This window comes from Ranitomeya variabilis, chromosome 1 (genome assembly GCF_051348905.1).
Source record: "Ranitomeya variabilis isolate aRanVar5 chromosome 1, aRanVar5.hap1, whole genome shotgun sequence".
NCBI lineage: Eukaryota > Metazoa > Chordata > Amphibia > Anura > Dendrobatidae > Ranitomeya > Ranitomeya variabilis.
Window position 1 is genome coordinate 359758285 of NC_135232.1, and position 23593 is coordinate 359781877.

The following is a 23593-nucleotide window of genomic DNA, read 5'->3' on the forward strand; positions in this document are numbered from 1 at the left end:
TGTTCACGCTAGCTTGGATGTGCCGGTCTTGTTCTCTACTTGCTCAATACACTGGCATTGAGCAAAGCCGCGCATATGAAATTGGAATGTGGCTGGAAGTATACATATCGTATTCTTGTGTTCACATGACTGTTTTACTGGGCACAGGAGAATCCTCACAAGTCACGTAAGGTGACTACAGACTTAGGGTATGTGCACACGTTGCGGATTCTGCTGCGGAAAAATCCGCAGCGGATTTGCAAAATCCGCAGTGCAAAACCACTGCGGTTTTCACTGTGGATTTTCCTGCGGTTTCTTCTGCGGATTCCTCTGCGGGTTTTCAACTGCACTTTCCTATTGGTGCAGGTTGAAAACCGCTGCGGAATCCGCAAAAAGAAGTGACATGCTCCTTCTTTTTTTCCACAGAGAATCCGCGCGGAATTTTCCGCAGCATGTGCACTGCGGTTTTTGTTTTCCATAGGGTAACATTGTACTGTACACCGCATGGAAAACTGCTGCGGATCCGCAGCGTCAAATCCGCTGCGGATCCGCAGCAAAAACCGCAAAGTGTGCACGTAGCCTTATAGTTTAAGACTGGACAACCCCTTTAACTCTGCTGTATTTCAATATATTTTCTAGTAGGCTGTTGCTGATTCACATTGCTTCCATTTATAACTATAGAAGGTGGAAATTGGGTGCTCATTACAAATTCCAGTACAGTATTTTCCATTGTCTGGCCATATTGTTTGAATATTTACATTGTGTTGTTATTCTCTTGGTATAGAACTGGTTAGAACTGTGTAAGTAAAAATGTTTTTGTACATAAATAAGCTTTATGGCTGATTTTAATATTAAATGGGTTGTCAATCTCAATTGTAACTAAATGCACATATTTGGGGCTAAAAATCACTTTGACAATTTGGTTTCATTAATAATTTTGCACCATTTTGTTTTGATTGGCTCTTTGTTTCCCTGCATATTCAACTTTGATGTGGTCTGTGGCTATAAATCAGCTGAGAGGAGCTCAGCTTTGTTTGTGAATGCTTTTGTATGCAACATACACTAAAATAAATGTATTCACCATTTTATGCAAAACCTTTATTAAAAACACGTTTCTGAATTTACAGAACTCAAGTGACAAGATGCACTGTGATACGACCGTGCAGTTTGTGAGTTTTACAGAAACAAAGGTATGAAATGAATTGACCTGTTTACACATTTATAATAAAAAAAGTGGACATTATATAAAAAAAACCTGACTTCTAGGATGACACTGTAAACGGTTAAATTATAAAGGACTTCTGATCAAAACACTTCCATTCTTTTACAAAGGTATATAAAACGTGACAGAACATAAATTACATTTAAACGGCTGTACATGATTTACTTTGCAAAAAGGAAGAACCAGAACAGCACCCTACACAATGCTGCCGCCTTCTGCGTTCACACTTTCATGTCTTTTTGGCTTTCACTGCAGTTGACTTCAAAGTACCTACATTTTGATAGGTGCTTCAGCAGTATTTCATATCTGTGTTCAAGTCTAGTTAAACACTAAACTAAAATGAAAAAATAAAAAATACTAACAGCTCTTCAGTCTCAATAAATCCAGAGAAATTTGTCAAGTTAGTGAATTGTACACCATTCAATGTTTGGCTCCCTACTAACATATAGAGAGGGTGATCTATTAAGTGGTGATTAACCAAAAGCAATATGATTTCTGAAATGTAGAGTTATGAGATACACTCTACTGGTTGCATTTCACATCTTTGTAGAAAATCATCATTGGTGTGGCTCACATGTGCAAGAAAATTCCTGGGAAATATCTTATTGTGTACATACAAGGAGTTACTGTGTTAAGTCCATTAATGATACTCTCTTTGATCCTTAAAAATTGGCATAGGCACATTCCACTAAACTTACAGTCAGTCTGGGTTACACATGTGCTCTTGTACTCAGCCGTATGTTGCACAGCAACAGTACTTTACATTTCCTATTATAATAGTGTTGCTATCCAAAATCTTGTGTGTTGCTGCTGTTAACACCAAGATAAAACAAACTAGTGTTTATGGCTCTAGCTTGGAATAAAGGCACCACATGATTTATCGCAATCAGTCTGTTGTACCATTCAAGCCTTGAAGAAATAAAAGCAGTATTTAAGCTTCTGACTGAATATCTGTTTCATCTAACGGAGATGTATCATTATCACCCAGTAATTCCGTCTCTGGTACAGAGCCTTCCTCCTCCTCCTGAACAGGATTTTGTGATACGTCCTCTCCTGTTACATGTGCTTCATCACTGCCATCAGCAAGAAGGGCAACTCTATCAGCCATGGAATTATTTGATGGCGCAGTTGTTACGTATCCGGTGCTGGTTGAACCACTCCCACTATGGTGAGATCCAGGTTTTGGGATGATCTGTGGAGGCATTTGCTGGGGAGCCATTTGCATTGGTATTTGAACTGGATAAAAATAAGCCATCGGCTGATAACCATTGACTGGAATGTAGAGTTGAGGAGGTGGCACCATGGGCCTTATCTGTCCCTTCATTGGTAAAAATTGTGGCTGAGGAAATTGCCGTCCTTTAGCCTTGAGGTCAACATATCTAGCATTGCTGACATTACTAACCGGGCTTGTGCTGAGCGAACTTGTCTGTGTGGTATTACTTGCACCAGATGTTTGTGCAGAACTGTTGTAGTTAGACATATTTTCCCATGTTCTTAGTCTAGTGTGAATGTCTTTAAACCTAGGTCTTCTCGCAGGGAACTCATTCCAACATTCAAGCATAAGGGAATAAATCCAAGCAGGGCACTCATATGGGCACTGCAGCAGCTGTCGATTTCTTATCATTTCAACAACATCTTGATTGGAACACCCACAATATGGCTGTAGACCGTAGCTGAAGATTTCCCACATCATGACTCCATAAGACCAAATATCAGAATCAATGGTACACTTGCCATATGCAACCGCTTCTGGAGACATCCATCTTATGGGAAGAAGTGAATTTCCAACTAATTTATAGTAATCCGCTGAATACACTTCTCGAAAAAGACCAAGATCGGAAATTTTAACTGTCAACTTATCAAACACTAAAATATTTCTGGCAGCCAAGTCTTTGTGCACGACATGATGACTTGAAAGATACTCCATTCCTGAGGCGATCTGAGTTACAATGTGGAGAAAATCTGCTGGTTCCAAAGTTGATTTCACGGTCTTGTCATCATCTGTACTTCCTACATCAGAGTTTGGAGATCTCATGACAAGAAATTCATGGAGGTCACTAAGTGGAGAATAACTAAAAATCATACTCATGGGCTGCTCCTTGGTGACAGTACCAAGAAGACAAACAATATTGGGATGTTGCAGCCTTGACCTCATCATAGCTTCATGTTTAAATTCCTCTCGAAGGGCCACTTCAACCTTGTCTTTTAATGTCTTTATAGCAACAGTCTGTGTCTGTTCTCCAGGAGCAGTGCCAAAGAGATGTCCCTTGTATACCTTCCCAAAGCGGTCCTCTCCCAGCTCTTCCATAAACCTTACAGTGGACAGGTTTATCTCTTTTACTTTAACCTAACAATATGAAAATGAAAAATATATTAGAAAATTGAATGAATGCACTTGCACACATCTATCAATGATCATAATAGATTATATAAATCCATTTTGTCGAGTCTTAGACTTTAAGAAGGTTACAGCTTCAGCAGGATAAGTAGTCATTTACTGTAATGTATAATGTGCTGTTAAGCCCAGTAATCTATAATCCAGAATATAATGCAACTCTACCTGTTGCTTGTGCTGGTTCATAAGGGGCATCTCCATGTCTTGGCTGGGTGAGGCCATCAGCTGACGTCTCTGAGGGGTTGCAGCTGATGCTTTTTGTTTGTTTCTACACATACAAACTAAGAAGAAGAGGCAAGCAATGACCAGTGGAATGGCAATGCTGGGAACCAAGATATAAAGGATTTCCATCTTTGTATTTTCTCTGGTACCTGTAAACAGTAAAAGATCAATAATCATGACTATATGCAACTTTCATTCATCTGCTCATTCTTGATAAGTAAATATGAAAATGATACATATATTAATATAATGGAAAACAAGAATGTTTCACACTTCCAAAATAATCCTTTAAAGAAGCAAAATTAAAGGGTGAAAGTCAAAATAGTTCAAAGAATGAATGGAAGCATTGCAAGACTGGGTGAAAGTACATATTCTATCTATTCTGCATGCTCATCTAAACCTTTTGACAAGAACAGGGATTTGGGGCCACCGCAGTTTCACATGCAATCATACCTTATCCTTAGTCATTTTTTAATTGAAAAATAATCAACTTACATAATACTCAAGTATACAATTACTACTCAAATTGATCTTGATACCATGTGGAAGTATTTTCCTGTATATTACCACTTGTCCTATAGGTTATATACTGTTATGGCACAGCTTTATTCTCATTTAAACTCTTCTTATTGAAACACAACTATAATACTTTGACTTTTAAAAATAAAAGCAGAATTTAGAAAAATAAAAGCCTGCTAACATAAAAAAGTCATGTCTACTACCATATGAAAAATAAGGGGCGCTTATAAGCAAAGGTCCTAGCCATAATTAAAATATCTCAAGAAAGGTGAAACATTATTTATATAGGAATATGTCATGGAGAAGTCTGGTACATACGGCAAGCAGGCACATCACACAGCTCTACGCGCACATTCTTGTTAAGGGTGAAGCACCAGGGACCTTCCATCTGTCCACCAGGATTGCGGCAGTATGCGTGCCCTCCTCCAATCTCTGGATATTCAACAGCTGACAGCTGGTGAGTGTGTGGAGACTGATTGTTCCATGACTGGCATTGGTGTCCAGACTTCGTGACAGTGACTGACCCTCGATAATCAGTCCCAGTACCATTGTAACACTGTTGATCTATAAGAGGGATGTAAAGAATGTCAACATGAAAACAGTACTACTTTTCTTAAACTTTGACCAACAAACAGACAATTGGAAGCTGCTTCCTTTTGGGTGCAGGAAATAGGACTTGATGTACCAAAACTTATTTCTCATTGCACATGAAGAAAAGATTATTTTGTTATTAAAGTAGATAGAATAGCACATGTACATACAGTATATACTCGAGTATAAGCTGAGTTTTTCAGCACATTTTTTATGCTGAAAATGCACCCTCGGCTTATACAAATTGTAATTGTCCCAGAAGACTGCAGGGGAGGGGAGCAGCTGAGGAGCGGGTCACAGGAGGCAGGAGCCGGCGGCTGCGGATAACGCCTGTGTCTGCTCCTAAAGAGAAATAAATATTCACCACACAGGCAGTGAATATTAATTTCTCTTATAGTGCGCACAGTTCCAACCGCAGCCGCCGGTTTCCAGCAGCTGCCGAGCTATAACGGGTGCGTGCTACTTAATTTGCCTCTCTCCACTTCCATAAGCGTGGAATGGAGTGAATATTCATTACTTTAATGAGCGAGGACATGTGATCGCCCGGCAACGGGAGCTGTGGGCAGCGGAAGAAGATGCAGCAAGGGCATGCAGGGAAGGTAAGTAGGATTTTTTTTATGCTTTGCTCATGGGGGCCATGCATACAAGGATGGGGATGAGGAACCATGCATACCAGGATAGGGATGAGGAGCTATGCAGGCAAGGATGGGGATAAGGAGCCATGCAGACATGGAAAGGGATGAGGAGCCATGCATACAAGGATAGGGATGAAAAACCATGAATACCAGGATAGGGATGAGGAGCCATGCAGACAAGGATGGGGATAGAGGGCCATGCATACAAAGATGGGGCTAGGGAGCCAGGCAGACAAGGATGGAGATAAGGAGACATGCATACAAAGATGGGGATAAGGAGCCATACAGACAAGGATGGGGTTGAGGAACCATGCATACTAGGACAGGGATGAAGAGCCACGCATACCAGGAAAGGGATGAAAAACCATGAATACCAAGATAGGGATGAGGAGCTATGCAGACAAATAAGGGGATAGGGAGCCAGGCATACAGGATGGAGATAAGGAGCCATGCATACAAAGATGGGGATAAGGAGCCACGCAGACAAGGATGGGGTTGAGGAACCATGCATACCAGGATAGCAATGAGGAACCATGCATACCAGGATAGGGATGAGGGGACAATGCATACCCGACTTATACTTGAGTCAATAAGTTTTCCCAGTTTATGTGCCTCGGCTTATACTCGGGTCTACATTAACACGAGTATATACTGTATATATGTTGACTATTTTTTCCCCTTAAAATCATCTGTAGCAACAACAAATCCACATGTACATCAAAATTGGTACAGTTTGGTGCAGATTTCTTAGTGATTTTTAATGTAGACATTTTGCAAATCCAAGAGTATGTGCATACGACTTCTTTTAGAAGTGTGCAAACCCGCCAAGTTTTTCGGGAGAAACACACTTTCAGGACACTCCAGCGTCTTCTATCCTAAAGCATCTTTTAGGTCATTTCCTGGACATTTTTTGCAATGTTTTTGTCAGCAAGTGTTTTTTTTTACTTGTATTGTATAAACTAGTGAGCCGCTTCCAAGCAGAAGTCGTCTGAAGAATGGTTAGGTCACTTCTTCTAATCGCTCGGTGTCCTTGGAAGACTGAAGCAGTCCAAGGAAGCTCAAAAGACTGAACACATGCATAGCAAGTCATTTTTAAATACAAATGCATAAATTCATTCTTTTTAGCATCTATTTATTTGTTTCCGGAAGTTTACGGAGCTTACCTACCTGAAAAAAAATGTGTGAACGCAACCCAACAGGTGTCTATTTCCTGTAAGAAATTTTGGGTGCTGCCTTTTATTGTCAGCTATATCCTATTTGTGTGTAAATGTTTGAGCAAAACTACAAAATAATCCCTGTAAGGGACCCTTGCTAAGCATTGGGTGATACTTTGAGTTCTTTTCTTTTTCTATCATTTGTAGCTAGTTTTAGCCCTGGATTTTATACTAACCCTGCACAGCTGGTGTGAATGTCACGGCATTTACACGCACTAAACATGAGGGCTAACCACAGAACAGAAATAGACAATGTTATACATCAACCAAGCTGTCTTTGAAGGCTGTTTACAAACAAGATGCAGACATGGGTCTCTTGCTGTACTATCTCATGCTAATCAGAGAAAATATTCCTAGGTGGGCCCCACTCACAGTCCAAAAGACTGCTGGGAGAGGGCACATTCATGAACACCTATGACCTTGCTCCAAGACACAACACCAACATAGAGTTCAGATGGTAGCCAGGCTTCAGAACTTTACCAGCCTTAAGAAGGGTTCCTTCCTAATCAGAGAAAGATGTTTGACAGCCACACACGCCGCGCTGCAAACTTACATCTGTTCATTCTCTCCATTGGGATACCGATCCTCATGCAGTTTGCAGCCTCGGGGCTCTCAGGCAGAGGAAGCTCTTCGCAGTTTGGGAGGTGAAGTTGCATCAGTATAGCAGGATTTGAACGGGCGATGTTGTATTCCTGATGGCACAGGTCATTTTCCAGTACTTCACACTCATCCCTACACAATTCTCTAGACTTTGGAGTGCGGGATCGGTCATCACACAGGGGGAACACAAAATGACAGAAAGATGGGATAGCAAACTGGGAACATTGGTCAGAGAGGTGGGTTGATGTTCCAATCATAGTAAATGCCGCTAAAAAGGAAAATAAAATATTTTATAAAATCTTGAAATACATGTTAAAAAATATAGCATTTCAAGTAACTTTCATATGCATTGGAAACTATTGTTGAAGAAAAACATTTTCAGTACCCTGATTTCAGGAATGGACACAGACAACAGAGGGCTCCTGTGCAAAAACAACACATGAGCTCTTTGCTATCCAATAACTCATCATAATGCACAATTCTACCTGCTCTTGGTCCCCTCTGTGTTTGCACAGGTTGCACCAATGGTATGTCCGCCATTGTCTGATCCACCGGCCACATAGCTATACCAGAAATCTGAAAACCTCTTCCCACCTGCCGGCACCCCCAACTTTTCTTTTGAGTAGAAGGCCCAGTGTGACACACGCATGATGTTGCAATGGGCCTACTAAACAAAATAGCCGTTGGGGTTGCCATGAGGTAGAATGAAGATCGAAGGTCTTTAATCCAGTGGCCATGGACTATCAACATGGCCTGTGGCCTAGGTTCCTGTAAATCTTTTAGCTCACCTCTACTGGATACTCTATGGTTAGGGAAAAAAAAGCACATTTTTTCTCATGAAGAGAAGAAAGCTGCATTTGTGTAATAGATACATTTATATATCAGGTATCTCTGGTTTTGCAAATTGTCATCTAAAGATTTATGTAAAATTAAAAAAAAAACTTTTTATGAAATGTTCACCTAACGTGAAACTCTCCAGATCTCAGTCCCATTGAGAACATGTGGTTAATCCTCAAAAAAGCAGGTGGACGAACAAAAACACGGAAATTGTGATAAACTCCAAGCACTGATTAGACTACAATGGGCTGCCATCACTCAGGATTTGGCCTAGATGCCAATATCCAGCATGCCAGGGGAAATTGCAGAAGTCTTGAAAAATAGAGGTCATGACTGTAAATATTGAGTCTTTACATACACTTGATGTATTTGCCAGTAAACATGTAAAAACTTATGAAATACTTACTTATAATTGTGCATCAGTAACCAGAGAAATATGCAACTAAAAATCTAAAAACACTAAAGCAGAAAAACTGTGGAAACCAAACTTTGTTTCAGCTCAAAACTGTTGGCCACGATTCTACTATCTTTTATTGCTGGAAAATAATGTGTCTGAAAGTACAGCATTTTTAGGACTATAGGATGCACTTTTTCCCCCAAAATTTGGGGGGCAAATGGGGGTGTGTCTTATAGTCCAAATGTAGCTTACCGGGCAAGGGGGCGGCAGCGGCAGGAGTCGGGTGATGCTGCAGGCCCTGGGCTGGGAATAGGGGGTGTTCGGAGGTGCAACGCTGCGGGGCGATGCTGCGAGTCCCCACTCCCTCCTACCAGCCTGGGATGGGATTCACAGCATCACCCCGCAGCATTGCACTTCCGAACATCTCCTGCGGCCCCGCTAAGTACCTTCATTTTATAACTATATTCTATATAGCAATAATGTAGTCTTAATTTCATATATTCAATGTTTGAATACATCTTAGAGTATACAGAGTGCTGCCGAATTCTTTTTATTTGTAGATAGGTTTGTGTTATTTCAGTCATTTATATACCACAATTATACAACTCACAATTATACAAAACAATGCTCAAAAGGTTTTTACAAGTTCTTAACATTAGAGGGCGCCAAATATTACGCTAAATAGTCCATGTCAAAAGGAAAGCAAGAATATTAAAATGTCCTCATAAACTTCCAGACAAAGAAATGTCCACTGTTGCTGTTAAACTTATGAAGATTTGCGAATCTCAAGCTAATTAATGCAATATGTTCATTAGGAATGTGTAATATAATAATAATTTCCCTTTTTTTACCAAACATTATCTTAAAGAGTTTCCACAAATGTCTGATCTACCGTACTTTCAACATCTTTAAACATAAATTAAATATGTAATTTTGGTTCTGTGCGCTAAAACAAATGATCATGCTAGGGCTTTGCGGCACTTACCAGTAATTCGGTTTTCAATCTCCCCCTGCATCTGGAGGGATTCCACATAAATGCTTCTGTTTCCAATGAACCTGGCACATGCAAAACCCCTGTAGGGCTGACAAAATCCATCTTCCTGGTAGTCATACCTAGAGGAAACACATCACAGTTTAGATGGCTATTTGTCAAACCACTACAACTAGTCACAGGAAGATAAGCATGTAGTCACAGGACCTGACATGACGTTGCTACAACTATACAATAATATAGGAACATGTTGTCCGAATTTGCTTACAGGATAAAGTCTTAGCTGATTTGCCAAAATCTGGGGTTGGGAAAAAAGAAGGACAGGAAAGCTTTTTACTATCCTATTAGAGTTGATGCGAATCGATTGGCATGTTCCATTCCATTCACGTCCGTGGCTCTTCTTCACGCTCAACAATGACGTTGTGCCAGGCTGGCTAATCAAATAACAAGGGAGATGGACAGTCTTAGTAAGCATCTGTTCACACCTGTTCTGTTTAGAAGTGACGGTCAGTCTTTGCTATTGTAATCAAAGAAAGAGTCACAGGCGCCATCAGGTAATAGGTGCTACTCCCTCTCCCATTACAGTGTCAACAGATCACAGTCCCCGCTGATGGAATGGGATGTGCGAAGAAATTCGCACCAACACTATATCCTATCTGGTAGCCCTTATGTCCCTTACTCCAGACAAATAATAAAGCCAAGGTATGGTATTGGGGCATCAGCGATGTCCTTACAGTTTACAAATGCAGGTTTATCTCTTAATAGAAACATGTTATCAGGTTTTTCTACCCCAAACTAATGTCATCTATGTAAAGTCGCTGCTATGTTGATTAAATCCATTCCTTTGTTTTAAAAATCCCTGTTCCTGTGTTTTGAGAAATCTGTCAGCAAATGTTTTTTCCAAGTAAACAGCAAGTGCAGTTGGGTTGGCACAGCACCTACAGCTTTCCAGCCTGTTTCTCTATTTCCCCTCCCATTGCTGGCCTCCTGTCAGTGACTCACAGGTCACTCTTGCCTCCACTGCATGAGGTCTCGTGCAGGCGCTGTCATTTCCTGGGGTGGCGCATGCGCAAAAAGGTCCAGATGACGTTGTGAGACGATTAGCGCATGCGCTGCCCCAGGTACCAGTCAGTCACTGACAGGAGGCAGGTTGGGAAATAAGAAGAAAGGCCGGCGAGCTTTCAGTGCAGGGCCAACTCCGATGCACTTTCGGCACATTTACAAAAAAAATTGCTGATGGATTTCTAAGGCTAGTTTCACATTTGCGTTTAAATCCGCGTTTAAAACGCATCCGCAAGTGGTGGAAAAAAAGCATATAAACGCGTACAAACGCAGCGTTTTTTAGACGCATGCGGTATCGCATGCAGTTAAAAAAATGCCGCGTTTATATGCGTTTTTTCCTGCGTTTGCGTTTTTGGTGCGCATGATGTGAAATTTCACAAGAGAAAAATCTAGACAACCAGACACCGCCAATGGGACTACAGAGGGCGTGTATTATGGAATCTCTATATATAGACCCTTGAACAGCTGAAATGTTCAGATTTTGCTCCTGTATGCTGTGTCATAATGGATCTTCGCATGGAGAGCTTTTATTTCAACCTGGATTTAAGCATCAAGCTGTTTCTTGCCTGTGCGTTTGCTTGGGAGCAAGAAAGAAATCGCGAAAGATGGAGAAGGAGACAACGTAGGTGTTTTTGGAGACACCCCATTATCGAACTACGTGAGAGCCGTGGAGCCTATCACACGCTGTATGCCGAGCTTAATGCCAACCCGGAGAAATTCCATGAATATACAAGGATGTCGCAAGACTCGTTTCGGGATTTGCTTGCTCGTGTCCAAGGAGCCATACGGAGACAGGACACCCAGCTCCGTAGAGCGATTCCACCGGAGGAACGTCTGCTGGTTACATTAAGGTACGTTTCAAATCTAAAACAATGACAGTCCAAATTTTGTGTTTTCTGACATGTATGTTTTGGGTATTTTCCTTTCTTTCATTAGCGTAACCACACCATAAATAGAATAGTTTGTAATTTTTTGGGGGTTTCTTTTTCTTACAGATTTTTGGCAACCGGAGAGAGTTTATCATTCCTCCACTTCCAATACCGGCTTGGAATATCCACCCTGTCCGGAATAGTTGCAGACACCTGCCGGGCTTTGTGGAATGTACTCCGGGATGAGTTTATACCCCTACCCACCTTGGACATGTGGATTGAAATTGCGGAAAAATTCTGGAGTGTGTGTGATTTCCCCAACTGTTTAGGAGCGGTGGATGGAAAGCACATCCGCATTATCAAACCTGCCAGAACAGGATCGGAGTATTTCAACTACAAATAATATTTTTCTGTTGTGCTCATGGCAATAGCCGATGCGAACTGTCGCTTCATCGCCGTGGACATTGGAGCTTTTGGCCGTGGCAACGATTCCCAGACTTTCAAGAACTCGAATATGGGCCGCCGTGTGTATGGCAAAAATTTCAATTTTCCACCGCCACAACCTCTCCCCAACACTCAAGGTCCACCGATGCCATTTGTTATGGTTGGGGATGAGGCCTTTCAGATGTGTGAAAACCTACTGAAGCCATATTCCAGTCGGGACTTGAACCACACTAGAAGGATCTTTAACTACAGACTGACCAGGGCCCGAAGAACAGTAGAGTGTACCTTTGGCATTCTGGTCTCTAAATGGCGCATTCTTGCATCAGCCATAAATCCAAAAGTGGAAACAGTCGACGAGGTGGTCAAAGCCTGTGTGGTTCTACACAATTATATAATGGCTAAGGAGCAACACAACATTGAACTGGATGAACCAGTTGCACACCCACTGCCCGATTTTCAGCATCACCCGCTGCGGTCAACTGCAGCAGTTGGTCACATGTGGGACCAATTTGCTGCCTTTTTTGATTCAGATATTGGACGTGTGTCATGGCAGAACGATGTTGTGTAAATGTCCTGTTGTAATTAGATCTGCACCAGTAATTTTCTGATATGAAAATAATATTTCTCATTAATAAACTTTATTTTTGGTTGTGTTGACCGTGTCTCCTATGTATTTCCTCTACAAACCAAGGCTGTCCTAAAACTAGCAGTATTTGGTCTGTATTTAATATCAGTATTTGTAATCCAAAACCAGGAGTGGGTGATAGAGGCAGAGGTGATAGTTATTATATTAATATCAGAATTTACTTCTAATTGTTCCACACTTGTTTGGCTTACAAATACTGATATAAAACACTGGCCACATACTGCTAGTGTTATGGCAGCCATGTTGCTTTATTTAAGCTTGTTGACGTCATTGCGTCCTGATTCTGTTCTGCTTTATCCATTGGACACAGACTGAAGAGACAATGACTGTCACACTAAAGAGATCTATACTCATCAAGTCAGATGTCAGAAATAATGAATTCATGATGCACATATAAGCTTCATGAATTCACTACTTCTGACACCTGTGCAGGTGAGCATAGATATGCAGTGTGTGACCACCATCGTCCCTTCAATTTGTGTGTAATAGATTATGTACAAAGAAGAGAAAATGGTGGTTATACAAGGCAGTTCTATACTCACCAGGTCAGGTGTCCCAACTAATGAGTTTTTTGACACCTGACCTGTTCAGTAGAGGTCTGCACTGTATTTCCACCATTTTCTCTTCAGACTGCCACACTAATCACAGACTAAGCAGAAAGAAGAGATTATGGAGATAATACATCTAATACATCTGTATACTAAAGACACACAAAGCTGCAGTCTTTTTTTTTATAACTACTGGAGATATGATGTGGCCCAAAAAGTAAGTGTGTGGCGAAGTTTCTTAGTTGGCGCACAGTGTGTGTTGCCGGCGGCGATAGATACAATAAACCAAACCTAATTTGGGCAAATCAAATTGTATTTATTTTTTTACAACCAATAAACTTTATTTAACTGCGCCGGCTTGGGGTAGAGTGATGTAAACGTGGAGTGTGAAGCACTGAGGCCTGGCTAACCGTGGACGACGCAGAGGTGGCAGGAGAAGGGGCAATGAAACTACTGGGGTCTGGTAGTTCGGGGATGGGGCTTGACACATGAGAGGCTTGAGACGCACTGGAAGGGTGAGACAAACCTAACATTACAGACACATTGGGAGTTGAAGTGGGAGGAATGCTAAGAGTCCTCTTTTTTTTGTGTTTTTTTTTTGGTTTGCCTGGTTGTGGGAGGTCTTGGTGGGCTCATATGGCGTGGCGTGGTGATGGGTGACCTTTCAGGGTCCGGCTGCACTGTGTCAGAGTCTATTGTGCTCGTAGATCGTGCAGCCATGCCAGAGTCCATAGTGCTCGTAGAGCGTGCAGCCATGCCAGAGTCCATTGTGCTCGTAGAGTGTGCAACCATGCCAGAGTCCATAGCGCTCGTAGAGCGGAAGGCCATGCCAGAGTCCATAGCGCTTGTAGAGCGGAAGGCCATGCCAGGGTCCTGCTGCAAGGACCGGTCTTAAAAATGCCAGAACTTGATGGTATTTGTATCTTCCGATCCTTGCTCCTGAACCACTGGGAACACGACTCTTTTGACGCAGGTCCTTATTGAAGCGGTCCTTCATCGAACGCCAACGTGTTTTGACTTTGGCCACTGTTAAAAAAAAAATGTGGTCAGAAAAAGGACTTTTGGCCGTGCTCACACAACTGAGTGTGATGACAGAAACTCCTGAGAGTTTCTTTCATCACACACAGTCGAGTGAGCACGGCCAAGGTCTCTGCTGCTTCACACTGCAGTGCAATATTTACCAAATGCATTTCGGACCCGTGTCGGGGCGTTGTCCCAGCCATCCCACATCTCTTTGGCCACCTCATTCCATAAGCGCCGGATCGTGACGTTGTTTGAGTGCAGTGGATGCCGGGTGTCCCACAACGGTACTCGCTCCTGGACCAGCTAGATGAGGAGGTCATTCTCAATAAGATCATCCTCCCGTTGTGAAACCTAAAAATTAAATAAAGTCATTAAAGTTTGCTCAATTAACATAAGGAAAGGAAAGAAAAAAGATGCTGAGAAATGGCATGAATAGGAAAGTCAACATACAAAAGGATTCCAGAAGAAAAAAGTTAAGAAATACGAATGGAAAGAAAGGAAGATTCAAGATAACAGTCAGTCTTGTATACGTACCCGCTGCCGTCTTTCCACCGGACCTTGACTCCGCTGCTCCTGCCCTGTCTCTGCCGCAGTAGAAGAAGAGCTCTAAAAAAAATAAAAATTCAAATTGTCACATATGTAGATGTGACAGTGAATACTTACCAATCTGACGAGGCAAGTACTTACCTCACTGACATGCTCGACTTCAGACGGCCCAGGAAGAAACTCCTCATGGGAAGAATCCGAAGAAGACATTCTGATGCATATAGAAAGAAAGAAATGGCAGAAATTAGGACATGTAGAGAAAGAAAATAGAAAATAAAGGCATTGGCTAGGATATACTCACATTGTTCAGAGGCTTGTTTGCTCCAAGGTGCTGTGGTGTGTCTGCTCTGCTTGGCTGTCTGCTGAGAAGTGACCTGCAACTGTCCACACCCTCCCTTTATCACCTTGTATGTAGGTGGCTTATCAGTGTCTAGACATGTTTTTCTCTTGTGGAACGCATGCGTTCATGAACGCAACCAAACGCATGTGCTTGTAAACGCATGCGTTCATATAGACAGCAATGCGTTTTTTTTGTCGCAATCCTTGCGCAATCGACCGTATGCGTTTCCAGGCGGCAAATTGACGTCTCTAAAAATTAATACATGTTGCATTTCCGCGCCAAGCCGCAAACGACGAAACGACGCATGCGTCGTCAAACACGGCAAAACGCGAAAAAGCAAAAATGCATGCGTCCCTAATGTTAAATATAGGAATACAAAAAGCATGCGGATATATGTGGTACAATCGCTGCGGACACAACCGCAAATGTGAAACTAGCCTAAAACAAAGGTATTGATTTAATCAACATAACAGTGACTTTCCATTAGTTTGGGGTAAAAAGAACTGTTGGCAGATTCCATTTAAAATATTAAGGGCCAGAATCATTATTGTATTTTTTGGAATTGGGCTTATTGTTCTTATTCTTATTGTATTGATCCTTTTATTTTTTGGGCGTTTTTTTTTGTTTCGCATCAAATTCTTATCAATTTTGCCTATTTTTAAGTATATTTTCATTGTTTTCTGCACAAATGTACTCCAATCCTACCCCCCCTTTCCCCGGACTGATTTAGTTAGTGTTTTTTTCCTTTAAAAAAAGGCAAAAGACACAAATAAAGAGTATTTTGATTTTGAGCAAAATCCTAGAACTTACCTGTGCCATTTTGAATAATTTGGCACTAAAAATGGCAACGAATACCACAAGTAAAAAAAAGAAGAGAAAGTGTGTTATTATTTTTTTTTTACTGAAACAGGCCCTAGGAATTATTACATGAGAATGTAAAAAAAGCCATGCATGCAGCATTTCCATTGCATCGACTACAAGTGATCTCAGATTTAAGGAAAATGTAACTTGACTTAATCAGACACATAAAAATGGTCAGTATAATCTTGTCATCTGGTACTTAGATGATGCACAATAATTAGCGCATGAGACAGATGTAATACCATTCAGGGCCACAACACAAGGTACAGAGCCGTGACAGCTCTGGTTTTGCCGTGGACCCTTTAATCAGCTTACAGCTGGAGGTCCTGTGAGTCAGACCCCCAACAATCTTACTTTGATAACCAATCCTAAAGCTCCCATACAAAATATATAGCAATATTCTATACAATGGTCTAGCTGATCATTTGAGAGCTATCTCTCTCAACTTTGTGTTCTCTATTGAAGAGCCACTGCCAGACTCTTCTGGCGACAGCTTATCGCACCAAGAACAGAACGATAGGAGGACTTCATACACATTCTACAGTTGGCTGAGTCCACCGATATCAGTATATTCGGCCAACATTAATTTAATCTGTATGGAGGCCTTAAGGTCTCAGAGTTTTATAGGAGGATTTTTAAGCAGATAGGATTCAAAAACTGCTTGAAATACTACCTGATATGGTTTGAGTGGAAACTCTTCAAATTTAAAGTAAAAAAATCTCTGTGTGAACATACCCTTAGGAAAGATTATCAATATTACCGGAAATGCCATTCATTTAAATATGGAAATTAAAATAATTTTGGGTAGCATTTTCTACTCAGCGGTTTCTTATATCTCTATAATCTAAAAGGAAAATGTAGTACATATATAAATAAGACTGACTTTAGCCTATAGTTTCATCTGGCAAACAATTGGTTAAAAAGTGTATGGTTTCTTATAGACTGTTGAACAGCAGCCTTAAAAGTGCTGGGGTCATGACTACCTCATTTATGGCACAGCTGCAGAATGGTAAGACACAATGCACATCCTGGGGCTATGCAAGTGTTCATTGAGGCAAGGAATGCTAGATGGCTACAGGGCATTCCACACACTAATCACAGGTTGTTAACGTATTCCAAATTCTACTTTCCCGTTAGCTGATCTTTTGTCAAAATTAATAGTTAATTAACTATGCATGCATTAATTGTACATCATGAAGGAAAAGTCTTAAAACTGCTCTTTACATGGTTTGGGGCTTAGTTTGTTTACTGTAAGTGATATCTATAATTTGTATGGAACCCCTTCTCATGTACAGCACCATGGAATCAATAGTGCTATATAAATAAATAATAATAATACTAAGGAGTTGTGCTAATATGCAAATTGCTTCATTAATGAACTACATAAGGCTAATGAATAACTTATCATGTAGAATTTGTAAGATTGAAAATATGTTCAACATATCATCCTAGTATTGAAAAACAGTAAATCTGTACTGAGCTGCCTGATTATTGGGGTACCCAAAGGATTACCGTACTTTAGGTATGGATTATACAGACTCCATCTCTACTGGCTGTGTGTCACAGGAAGCCTAGGTAGGCAAGAGCTAATAACCCGGGCCCCTGCGATTTCCCTCAGACTAGGGAAACCCTGACTGACCCTCTCCCAGAGTTTACACTGATGGTGTGCATGTCTGGGCCTCCATCCTCACCCTGTCTCCTGTTTCAACCCTAGGCTGAAACCACCACCCACCACCCAGTGAAGAGACCACACACCAATACCCACAGTAAGCACAGACAAGGATAACGGAAAAATATGCACCACGCCGCAGTCACACAGGAATACACTATAAGTGCACAGGGCAAAACAAATACAAATATGGGAAGGAGAAAATAAGACAAAGGGAAATACACCACCAGATACGATACTCCTTCTCCTAGCTCACCACTCCAGACCGAGATAACTAAGCACAAGACAGAAGCTATAATCGGCGACGCCCAATGTTGCGACGCCCAATGTTCAGAAGAACTATTTAAAGGCAGTGGGCGTGACCCAGCTTCCAATCCGAGCACCAGCTAAATTAACCCCGGACCAGCTAGATAAAATCTAGCCGACGCCACTGAGCGCATAGTGGACAAAAGCGGAATTACCGCTGTCTGTCGAACGCCCTAGTATGAACAGCGTCCGACATGACACTGTGACAGCATGGCAGGACATGGGCAACATTGAAGCTTCAAGAATAGTTTCAGATCAAGCTTTCAAAGATTCTAAATAACCAAACACAGCTATGGGGCAAACCAGCATTAAAAGAGACTCAGTAACGTATCCCACATATTTTTTATGAAAAAAGGGCATCTTATAAGCCTAACATTAACTGTCCATTTATTACAAACATTCTTAACTATGATGGAAAACTTTTTACCAGTAACTAAGGCCATGTTATTGAATATTGGAAGTCTTGAAATGATGTACAAAGTTACCTCTTTGTAACTCCCCTAAAAAAGTTAATAACCTTCCAGTGTGCGCTCTCACTCCTTTTTCTTACCCGAGATGCTGATTACCGTTATGATCTTGCAACTCGATTAACAAATCAAACTTAAAGGAGTTGTCCACTACTGGGACACTACTTATCAATTGCTTATCAATTGCTATATTCCTCACATGTCAGTGCCTGGTCTCCTGGGGCTTGCGTGATGTTGTTATGCCCATAGACAATCAGTGGCCACTTCACTCTTACATCCTTTGGACGTAAACTGACATTCAGAGAAAGTCAGAGAGCAGCTCTCACTTCTTCCATGTATCAGTTTCTTCCAAAGGAAGTGAGAGTGAAGCGGCCACTGTTTAGCTGCAGGGCTCTCGTGGCATAACAACGTCACCCAAGCCCCGGGAGACTAGGCACTGACATGACTAGAATGATGCCGACACTGAAGGTGAGAATAAACTGTTGTTATTTTACACTGGGAATATAGAAATTGATAAAGGGTTGCCTAAGTAATACACAACGATCTTTTAATGTGCAGTAACTTTAACATTTTTAATAAAACACGCAAAACCCTTTCCCTAAATATTTAATAAGAGATAAATATAAATAATTTTTTATGCTATCTTTATTGCATAGAAACATTTAGCAAATATGATGATAAATTACAGCAACATCCTCTGCGTGTCTGCGTGTCATCTTGTCATGAGGAAGCCATACTAGTCATTCACAAAATCAATGGAGAGAAGCAGAAAACATGGGGCAGAAGTACAAAAATGTGTTCCCCTCTGTAAAACGTAGTGCAAAGTGAGCAGACACGCTTTACTGGAGAATTAACTGTGCTGAAAGTGTGGTTATTTGTTAAAATGAAATATAAATGTTTTCAGATGTTCGTAAAGGATATTGAAAAGGAGGGCAAGAGTCTGACTTGATTTCTGATTCATAGCCCCACAGCAACATTTAAAAGTTAACAATGACTAGTAAATAAACCTCAAGCGAAGAGAAGAAGTAGACACTTCCCATTCTAAAATGTAAAGCAGGCTCTTGGCTGCCTTGTAGACAAGCTTTAGGGGAAGAAAGACAAAAAACTGTGACTGGGTGACCTTCAGACTGAAATCAGGCACGGGTTTCACAATCATGCATCCTTCAACACCTATTCACTTTACATTACAGCTGCTGTCATGAAGTGGCTTGAAGAGCACTGTATGCTAGCAAAGCACATAGAAAATCAGCATTCGCCTATGAAGCTCAGATCTATGTCCAGTATTCGATAAATGTAAACCCAAAATGCATCACAGGTGAGTGCTGAAACCTTTCAATAAAAACAATTCCCTAAAGTGCTCCCATTATACATGCTTCACCATGGAAATTGCAACACTAAGAAGAAAAAAGTTGTGGAGTTATGGAAATCACAGGATAGACATATTAATGATATGCATATGATGAAAAATGGAGAAAAAAATGTACAAAACGTTTCTATATATTCAGCAGATTATTAATGTGTGTCTGAGGAATGTTCTACCAACCAGAATGGAACTGGGCATGAAAATCATCAAGATCCACTGCTGATAGCAACAACAGTTCCACATCAATCTAAAATCCATGTGAAGACCTCTTCAATGACCTCACATTGCCACTCTTAAAGGCTATCATGGTCTAGAGAAAGATGACAATGAAGGCTGGAATGGAGGTCTATCGTTTTCAGCAATGAGCCTTGCTTTTGTTTTGAACTCAATGATTGCCAGAGATTAGTCCAGAGACCAAGTGGACAATACCATGAAGAGGTGTGCATGAGGGAACATCATACCACTCTTACTCTCAGGATTATGGTATAAGGTGGTATAAAATATGGTAGATGGACCCCTCTAGTGTTCGTTCCTGGTACACTAACAGCTCGGTCTTACATTTGGTTGTGGAACCAGTTGTACAGTAATTTCTCCACAGTGTCACAGGAGCTGCTTTTAACGCAACAACACCAGGCCGCATGTTACTCATGCTACTATAAGCAGCGTGTGTGCCAAAATGAGCTACCATGTTCTGCAGCATCTTCAGACTTGTCTCCCATCAAGCACATCTGAATAATCATTAGTCAGCAATTGCAAAGGGAGCTGCCAGCAGGGGATCTTGATATTTTACATGCACGAAGAAAATTCAGCATGGCAGAACATTCCTCAGACAACCATTAATGGACATGCAATTGTATTTATGTGCCTGGACCTTATACTAGATACTGAATACATTGAAATGTTTTGAAAATTATGTTTCCATTATTTTATCATGTGCATATCATTAACCATAATGTCTATCCATAATGTACCATATCATCATGTCCATTGATCCTGTGAGTTCCATAATTCATAGAATGTTAGAGTTGGAAGGGTCATCGTGTCCAACCCCTACCCAATACAGGATTCACTAAACCATTTCATGCAGATGACTGTCCAGCCTCTGTTTGAAGACTTCCATTGAAGGAGAATTGATCGCCTCTCATGGCAGCCTGTTCCACTAATTGATCACCCTCACTGTCAACATGTTTTTTCTAATATCAAATCTGTATCTTCTCACTTTCAGTTTCATTACATTACTTCTCGTGTTTCTATTTGCAAATGAGAATAACTCATGACTTTCCCTTCCTGGGGTTGCAATTTCAATGTTGAGGAGTATAGGAATAACTAATTTTTAGAAGTGAAAGTCATCCACTAAAAGAAGAGGGAAGTTAAAGGAATCTATGTCAATGTATTATCATAATATTTCAGAGTTATTTTGAGAGCTGTTATTCACCCTCCAAGGGTCTAGCTCTGCCCTCTGTGACTTTGCTCTAATTTGATGATTGCCTGCCGTGGAGACGTCACATCTACAGCGCTCACAATCACTGCAACCTGCAACCAATCAGTGGGCTCAGTGGTTATCTACATTTTCAGAGCTGCTGAGCCCTGTGATTGGCTGCAGTGGTTATGAGTGCTGTAGACATGTCGATCAACAAAGACCGGAGCAGCATCAGGAAGGCAGTGGTAGACCTGGGAAGGTTAAGTAAAATCTTTAATTGTTAGTCTTGTAAAACTCAATGGTACTAAAACATTTAAAAAGGAACACTCCTTTTAATACTCCCACTACTATCACAATGCAGATACTGTATGTGTTCAATTTTTCTCTTATTTTTCAGCACCAGGTAACAACGGTGAAGTATGGAAAAAAAGCCCAGCAATTACAGATGTATTTAACACTAGACTTATAGGGGGTTTTCCCATCTCCAAGATCCTATGCCAATATGTAGTAGGTGTAATAATAATAATACTAGCAATTACCGTAACTCCAATTAGAAATGTAGTATAGTTTTTCGGATTCACTATGTCTCTTTCCCTATGTGCAGGCGTTGCAGGATCTTAGGTATCCATTGGGATAGTATCTATATTGTGAGAGTCTTGGAGATGGGAATACCCCTTTAATGAAAAGAGCAATAGAGTAAAATGAGCGTCCTTAATAAATTTGTCCCATTTTCGCCTGTACGTTTGCCAGCCAAACGCATTTTTGGCAGGTATGGACTAGCATAGATCTGCACTATAATTCACAACAATTTCTGGTGCAAATCATAGTAAATTCAGGAGTCTGTGGAAGGCCGCACCATCTCCCTCTGTTAGGCCACCTTTTTATGAAATTGTGGAAATTATCGTGCAAATACACATGCACCAAGATGTGTGATTTTCCTCCACAAAACTGCAGATCACTTCATTACTCTCCCCAATAGTTCATAAGCACACATGATGAAATGAAAATCATCACAGTCAGCTAAAGCCCACACTAGCGCACAGTAGGCTGTTCTCATCTTACTGCTAGCAAAGTGGTTTTCCAGTTAGAGCGATTTAAACTGAATTTAAAAAAGAAACAGATCTCGTCCTGACGCCGTGTGATATTCCATAGCTCTTTATGTAACTACTGATATGCACACAGTCATTGATCATTGCATAACACTGGATTTCATGACATATTAACTTTGCATTCACTAAGCTTAGCAAATGCAGACCAGACATTTTTCTTGGTGCAGAACATGTTATCACCAAGATTTATAGAAAACTAAGGTAGCAATAAATTCTTCTCATCATGTGCATAAAAATGAGCTCATGGTCATATATTTATATATCAAAAGGACTAAGATACAAGTGAGTACAGTAATGATGCTCCCTTTATTTTATACATGGGATTTATAGATGTTGCTTGTAATATTAGGAGATATGTGTCAGTTCCAGATCTTTCTATAAAATTGAGTTCTATATATCTAAATGTCCTGATTATGTCATCATGATTATTATTATCACTATAAGTCACAAACGCCTTCATTGTATGTGGGATGATCTACCCAGTAACAATATCTCCTTTATGGGGTTCTGTAATACACTATCTAGAAGACCATTACCCTACTCGATCCCATACCCTGGAAAAGCAGAAAGTAGGGGTGGGAGATCAATCATAACCCTAGCACTTTTTGTAGATAGATGCTTGTAATTCTCTGATTCTGATCAAAGAAAATGTTAAGAATTTCAATAATAAAGGGCCATTAGCAATAGATAATCTCTGATGTCAATAACTGGGATCCTAGTAAAGTCGACATTTAAACATTTCGGCACGGATAAGTTCCCAAGATGAGTTTATGACGCTGTATCCAGAACACAGTGTCTTACAGTGTTTGGGATTTATACAAATATAAAGAACCTGGCACTCAACTTGGATTAAAGGGTTTTTTTATTCTGTAGTACGGTCAAACGTTTCGGCCTGGTATGGCCTTCGTCAGTAATGTACAGCAGATAAACTGAGCGTCCACTCAGTGAATGTGATGGTCCTATGATAATCTAGGTTGTTAAAAGGAACAAAAAAGGAATCCGCTGGGTAGTGCCTTTACTGGCAAGAAGAAAGCACGTCTGCGTGCTGGTAGAATGCGGGTCTATGCGCGGTGTCCACCGCTGTCAATAAGTGCTGCCCGGGCGCTCAGTTTATCTGCTGTACGTTACTGACGAAGGCCATACCAGGTGAAACGTTTGACCGTACTACAGAATAAAAAAAAACTTTAATCCAAGTTGAGTGCCAGGTTCTTTATATTTATATGCATCTGGTTTGGGAACCTACCTGTGCACCAAAATAGCAGTGCTCACGTGTTTTGTTTCACTGGGATTTATACAATCTCATGCCCACTGTGCTTTT

The 23593-nt window shown here is 40.9% G+C and overlaps 1 protein-coding gene across 1 annotated transcript in view; it reads right to left on the bottom strand.

Annotated features, from left to right (window-relative positions):
• Positions 1–1057: 1057 nt before the first annotated feature.
• ROR2 (receptor tyrosine kinase like orphan receptor 2) overlaps positions 1058–23593 on the bottom strand; it is a 241288-nt gene continuing 218752 nt past the window's right edge. Inside the window, exons 5-9 of the mRNA XM_077299925.1 lie at positions 9597–9724; positions 7331–7645; positions 4656–4901; positions 3762–3967; positions 1058–3548 (exon numbers count right to left, since the gene is read on the bottom strand). Of these exons, the coding sequence (XP_077156040.1) occupies positions 2133–3548; positions 3762–3967; positions 4656–4901; positions 7331–7645; positions 9597–9724 (2311 nt within the window). The 3' untranslated portion in view covers positions 1058–2132. The remainder of the gene's footprint in view (positions 3549–3761; positions 3968–4655; positions 4902–7330; positions 7646–9596; positions 9725–23593) is intronic.